This window comes from Nestor notabilis, unplaced genomic scaffold (assembly GCF_000696875.1).
Source record: "Nestor notabilis isolate BGI_N333 unplaced genomic scaffold, ASM69687v1 scaffold14184, whole genome shotgun sequence".
Classification (NCBI taxonomy): Eukaryota; Metazoa; Chordata; class Aves; order Psittaciformes; family Psittacidae; genus Nestor; species Nestor notabilis.
The window spans coordinates 1-6,200 of NW_009924364.1; the positions used below are offsets into that span (position 1 = coordinate 1).

The 6,200-nt window shown below is 38.9% G+C and overlaps 1 protein-coding gene across 1 annotated transcript; it reads left to right on the top strand.

The window, feature by feature from the left end:
• The first annotated feature begins 49 nt into the window (after nucleotides 1–49).
• On the top strand, nucleotides 50–5,958 carry CASP7 (caspase 7, apoptosis-related cysteine peptidase). The gene is made up of 6 exons (XM_010012579.1): nucleotides 50–145; nucleotides 2,234–2,435; nucleotides 3,271–3,399; nucleotides 3,886–4,061; nucleotides 4,725–4,863; nucleotides 5,613–5,958. Exons 1-6 carry the CDS (start codon nucleotides 50–52, stop codon nucleotides 5,834–5,836), a joined length of 966 nt encoding a protein of 321 aa, XP_010010881.1. The 3' UTR covers nucleotides 5,837–5,958.
• Nucleotides 5,959–6,200: the final 242 nt, after the last annotated feature.

Genomic DNA, 6,200 nt, shown 5'->3' on the forward strand with positions numbered 1-6,200 from the left:
CTCATACACACACCCCCTTTTCTTTAAAATACACTGCAACATCTTTACGATGGTGCGTTCTTCTGCCAACATGTTGGAACCCATCTTGCTTACTTTTCTTCCCTGTCTCTCGGTTGGTTACCCACTCTCCGACGGTGTAGGTGATGTAAATTCACGTAGTCTACCCGGGATTTTCTGTCCGCTCAGTCCAGCTGGCAAGACGATCACTCAACTGAAACGTCCCCCCCGGAGCACGCAGCCCTCTTCCGCAAGCTGCGCCTTTCGACCGCGCATCGGGGTCACCATTTGAGGGGATGAAGGCACAGACCCAGAGCATCTTCATGCAGTGAATCCCTTTATTGCCTACTGCTCTAACTTTTTATACCATTCTAACAACAGTTATTTTTAGCCTATTGCTTTAGTTTTTATACCATTCTATTTGTAGCCTATCGTGTTTAGTTCCCGACTTATAGTTTGTTTTTTAACACCGCTTGCTTTCTCCCAGCCAGTGCCAGAGTAGCCAGTCTCTTATCTTTATGCTCTTTCCTCCTCAGCCAGGTGTCTTGGTGTCTTATGCTCTCTCCTCCTTATCCAGCTGGGTTGCTCTGCTTGATTGTACTTGGTTTCTTCTTTAACTCTTTCTCCTCCAGCCAAGCAGTTACTTCTCTTTGGCAATAATCATATAGTTTCCACTGTCTCCCACACAGTATCTTGTTTTGTCATCTCTAAGAGAAGTCTAGAAGAGGAGAGGGTATTAGGATGGTCACATGTAGAAAGAGTATAGAGAAAGCCTGCCAGGTGCAGCTGTTTAATTTCGCCCTTTATAATAGAACATGATGACACTCAAAATTAAGAAGAAGCTGTTGTAAAATTGAACTGTATTAGCATTTAAACGTGATGAATCATCCAGAGAAGGTTTGTTACAGCTTCCAAATAGGTTTGTCCTTTATTAATAAAAAAGGGGACACTTACTTATGCTAAAAGACAACAATTGTTAAATCAGGAAGGTAAGAGAGTAGATTACTAAAAACATTCAATCAATTGGCAGCAATCTCATGTCTACAGGCTATTATTAAAGCAAATAGCTTAGTAATTCTTTAGAAAGATGTTAGAGTAGGAATAGTGAATGTACTTAAATTAATTGAGATTATGGGGAAAATTTAGTTTTGTTAAGAACAAACTGTATTATACAGTTATTTGTGCTGTGAAAATAGGTTGTATTTTCCTCTTAGACATCAGCAATAAATACTAGTGGAAGCAGGATGCTGGGCCAAATACAAGAGGTTCTGATAACTTCTAGCCTTCTCTGAGCATTGTTTCTAACTGGACTTGCTCCAAAGCTTCTTCATAGTTCTGAGGTTGAATCAGACCCTTTAAAGGCACACACTGGTTTCAGTTCTGCATGAGATCTTTCCAGTATCTGAAGCCACCTGCTTGGACCAAAAAGTCCACCTCTAAAAGCAAGTACAGCTGAGTTCCTCATACTTATACTTCAGATGTGCATGCTGGCTGCAATGGTTTGTTCTTAATACTTTGTTTAGAATAAATTGCTGAGTAATATCTGTGCTATCCCTTTGCATCTCTTTCTAATCCAATCTAAGACTTGTGCACATAGCAGAAAAGTCACTACACAGTCATTAACAGAGAACATTTATAGCTTGTTTTGTTTTATTGTGGGTTTGTTGTTTGTTTTTTGGTGAGGTTCAGGTATTGATAATTACATTAACATGTGCTTAGTTTTTGCATAGGATCAGACTGCTGTTTGGCAGACCAAATTAACACATGGACTGTCCACATCTATAACCTTTGTCAGTAGAAGATACCTACTGCTTGGTCTTATCTTCAGAGAACTTAGGGACGATGGTGATTTAGTAAACAAATCCTATCACTCCATCGGGTAATCTTCTTGTATTTGGAATAGTTATTATGGGAGCTCTGGATGTCCTTCCATGGATTATTTATAATAAAAGTAAAATATGTCCAGGACCATAGTTTGCAAAAGGCTACCACCAGCCTGACTTCATATTTAGGTATTTGTTTTATCTGTGGGTCAGGATCTGCATGTATTACTATTGGCTGCAGTTCACTCTAGAGTCACTTTACCATCATCAGAATCCAACCGCATACAACAGTCACTTCATAGAAATCACAAGATCTTTGTGCCTAAATTTGAAATATGAAGGAAGAAAACAAACATCAGAGAAGAAAAAACATTGGGTAGGGCTTCCTGGATGATTTGAATTAAGATAAACAGGCACACACCGCATGTGACTGGGCACTAACAGTAATTTCGTTTGGTTCACCTAGAAAAAAGAAGAATGGAGAAGAAGAACAGCCGAAGTCCTCTGTCAGTAATCAGTACCGAATTGTTACACCCACATTCCAGTATAATATGGACTACAAGAAAGTTGGCAAATGTATTATTATAAACAACAAAAATTTTGAAGACAAAACAGGTAATGTTCTTCTTTTGATGATACTCATTACAGACCTTAGAATTTTCATGCTTTCATGAATCAGTAAGCCTTTTATTTTTAGGACATGGAGTTTTAATGATTATATTTATCTTTTTCGAGAAATAGATGTTCCTACAGTTTATTCCTGTTTTTTAGCACTTACAGTAGAGCAGCTCTTTGCAGCTCATGTTTCAAAGAGCATGTCAGCTTGCTCTACCAACTTCAAACTAAACCTTTGTTCCAGAGTCTAGGGCTAGATTGTTAAAATTTGAACTTTGGCATTTGCAGCCCATGTTATAACTCTTCTGACCCTGAGCTACAGCTATGAGCTAGAAAAGCTAATAGCTGTAGCTGTGCTCTGTTCACACTCCTGCATTTAACATTACAGACCATGTAGTTTCAAAGTAGACAGATCCTTGTCTACAGTTCTTTTCCTATATACTTCGCAGACACACTAAATCAAGTGTTTACTCCAAAGAATTTACATCACTTTCTTTTGGATGGGTGTCACAGGGACTCTCTTCCGCTGTTTCTCAGTCACACTTAATAACCAAAAGGAGACAGAATCATCCATAGTGGTCCAATGTTGCAAGGTGCTGGAGGCAGGCCAACATTTTTCAGGATAAGATCCATGTTAACATTGAACCTTGCATTAAAACAAATCTTACAGTTTGTTCTCAGTGCTGAGAATGCTGTTAGGAAGATTGTTTTAAAATCATGTCACCACGACACTGTTTAGGTTTATTCATTATAAACCTAAAAATTTACCTTTGAACACGTGATTCGTTTTGAATTGTGTAATGTGCAATCAACCATATTCTTTGTTTCCTGGCAGGAATGGGCACACGCAATGGCACTGATAAAGATGCTGGAGATTTAGCTAAGAGTTTTAAGAACTTGGGTTTTGAGGTTTGCACATACAATGACCGAAGCCGGGGTGATATGGAAAAATTACTGAAGCAAGGTAAAAAATGAGAATCATAGAATAATTTAGAGTGGAAAAGACCTCTGGAAGTCACTGAATCTACCCCCTGCTCAAAGCAAGTCAAATTAGAACAGATTGTTTAGGCCCCACTTCTGTATAGAAGGATTTGGTTTCTGAATGGATTTGGCTTAATTCCCCACCTCTTCCTCCAACATCAATTCAGAAATACGGTTTTCATGTCATATTAGGAATCAGAAGCATGTGTCCTGTGTGTTAGGTGAAAAGCCATGTCATATTAGATGAAGAGTTGAGGCCTGTTGACTCCAGTGTGCTAGACTCGGAGTCAAGTGAAAGATGCATTCATGTGTTCAAGGTACACATCACTGTACTAAAAAGTGGGTTGCAGCGTCTTTATCCACTTTATATAGGCCCAGTGTATATTTAGTCTCAGAAAAATATGTTTGCTAAATATAATTTTCATTTAGAATGTTGCTTCCTTTTGGCTAAGAGGTATTTGACTTGCAGCTGCTGAGGAGAATCACAGTGATGCCGCTTGTTTTGCCTGTATCCTTCTAAGCCATGGAGAAGAAGGCCTCATCTATGGCACTGATGGACCCATGGCTATCAAGAGTTTGACTGCGCTATTCAGAGGAGACAAGTGTAAAAGCCTTGTAGGCAAACCCAAATTATTCTTCATTCAGGTAAGAGCCCTAAGGTAAATACAGTACCCTACTGCTGCAGTGGGGAAAACATGCTATGCTGGTTGTTTGCTCTAGAATGTGTGTTAACTTACTGAATTGTAGTGGATGTTTTACAAAGAACTGTGTTGAGAGAAGTTGTCTATGGGAGACTTGTTTGGTTTTAAAAATTAATTTATATATAACATTCACAGATGTAAAGAGTATATTGTCACTGTAAATTTGTACATAGTGGCTCTTTGTGCTTGGTAATATGTGAACTTCCAAGCAGAAAGATAAACTCCTTCTTGGGCAGACAGAGCTGAGACAGGACATGGTTACACATTACACTTGTGAATTACTTGTCAATTACGCTTGCTAATTGCTGACTATTATATATAATAAGCTTATATAATAAACTACTGCTGACTTGGCACTTTGACAGTCCACTGAAATCCACAGCCTGCAACACCATTCCCTCCCTTCACTGTACAGAATGTATATTTTAAAATGGGCAAACTAGTAACTTTATCACTGGACAATGAGACCTCCCACAGAATTTCATTTACTTCTAATTCATGCAAAGTACTGTTTAAACCCATGTAAATTAAAAACTGTTAATGCTCATTTTTATAGCACCTCATTTCTCATTATTGGACAAGTTCTCTTTGTCTTCACTGCTTTCAGGCATGCAGAGGCTCTGAATTTGATGAAGGCATACAAACTGACTCTGGACCTGCAAACGACACTCTAGAAACAGATGCCAATCCAAGATACAAAATCCCAGTAGAAGCAGATTTTCTGTTTGCATATTCCACAGTGCCAGGTAATTAAAAGGGGGTCAGGGTGGGGATAGAAGACAAAAAACTTACTACCCATATTGATTTGATGGTAAACTGACCCTCATTGATAACACATTGTACATTGATGGACAAAACACTAAGGCCTGGTGTATGTTGGGCCAGTGTGTTGTATGCAGCCCTTTTTACACTAGCTATCATGGAAACAGGACAAAGCCCCAATTTGAGAAGGTTAGAAGACACAGGCATTACAGATGGAGAAGGCAGTACAATTTTCTGGGAATCCTGCCCTTCCATGTCCCTGTTTAGTGAGTGTGTTGAATACGTGATTGAGCCAGGAAGAGGAACAGTTGTTACAGCATAAAACTTAGAGGCAAAAGATAGAATCATAGAATGGTTTGGGGTGGAAAGGACCGTGAGATCATCTAGTTCCAACTCCCCTGCCAAAGGCAGGAATTTGGTTAAACATGAACTTACTTCTTGCAGTTTCCCAGATGCAAAAATATAGATCAGTACTTCAGTGGTGTGAGGTTAGGAGAGCTAACACACGCTATTCTCCTCTTTAATGAAATAGGGATATGTGACACAAGTGATAAGATTTAAACTTTCTGTGTGTGCATTATCACTCTTCGCCCAGTCTTTCACTCAAATTAGTACAAATTCTCTGCAATTCCATTCTTCAGATATTCTCTGACATTTCATATCTTCAAGATAATAAGAAAAAAAAAAGAGGAAAAATAACCCCATGTACTTTCTTGACTGCCTTTCCTGTAAGGTTATTACTCCTGGAGGAATCCTGGAAGAGGCTCCTGGTTTGTGCAGTCTCTGTGCTCTGTGCTAAATGAGCATGGAAAACAACTTGAGATCATGCAGATCCTCACACGGGTCAACTATGTGGTTGCCACCAATTTTGAATCACAGTCTGATGATCCACGCTTCAGTGAGAAGAAGCAGATTCCCTGTGTGGTCTCTATGCTCACTAAGGAACTTTACTTCTGAAAGTGTATTTTTAATGCAGCCAGTGATGAAGAATCAGGATATGGTTTTGGGTGGAGATTTGATTATAAACCGGAGTAACACATTTTTAATAACAGAAATGTAATTACACTAGACTTTTATATTGTATAAGCTGGGGTATCTGATGGCTGGACAATATGCAAGATTTTTAGGAAGAAATAACTGCTGTGGGCCAATCCGACAGCTAATACTAATGACTGTATCTTGATTTCCCTTAGTGTGGCTGTCATGATTTATGGCTACTGAAGGCATTCTGAGAGTAAGCTACCTGACCCATAAAGGTTTATTCCAGAAAACAGATTGTAAATTCAGAACAAAGAAATTAAATAGTGAGATTCCATCTTTT

Coding starts and splice junctions, on each gene's coding strand:
- CASP7 (XM_010012579.1), top strand. CDS start 50: ATGGTGCGTTCTTCTGCCAACATGTTGGAACCCATCTTGCTTACTTTT. Junction 4,062..4,724: donor CCAAATTATTCTTCATTCAG/GTAAGAGCCCTA, acceptor CACTGCTTTCAG/GCATGCAGAGGCTCTGAATT. Junction 4,864..5,612: donor TGCATATTCCACAGTGCCAG/GTAATTAAAAGG, acceptor CTTTCCTGTAAG/GTTATTACTCCTGGAGGAAT.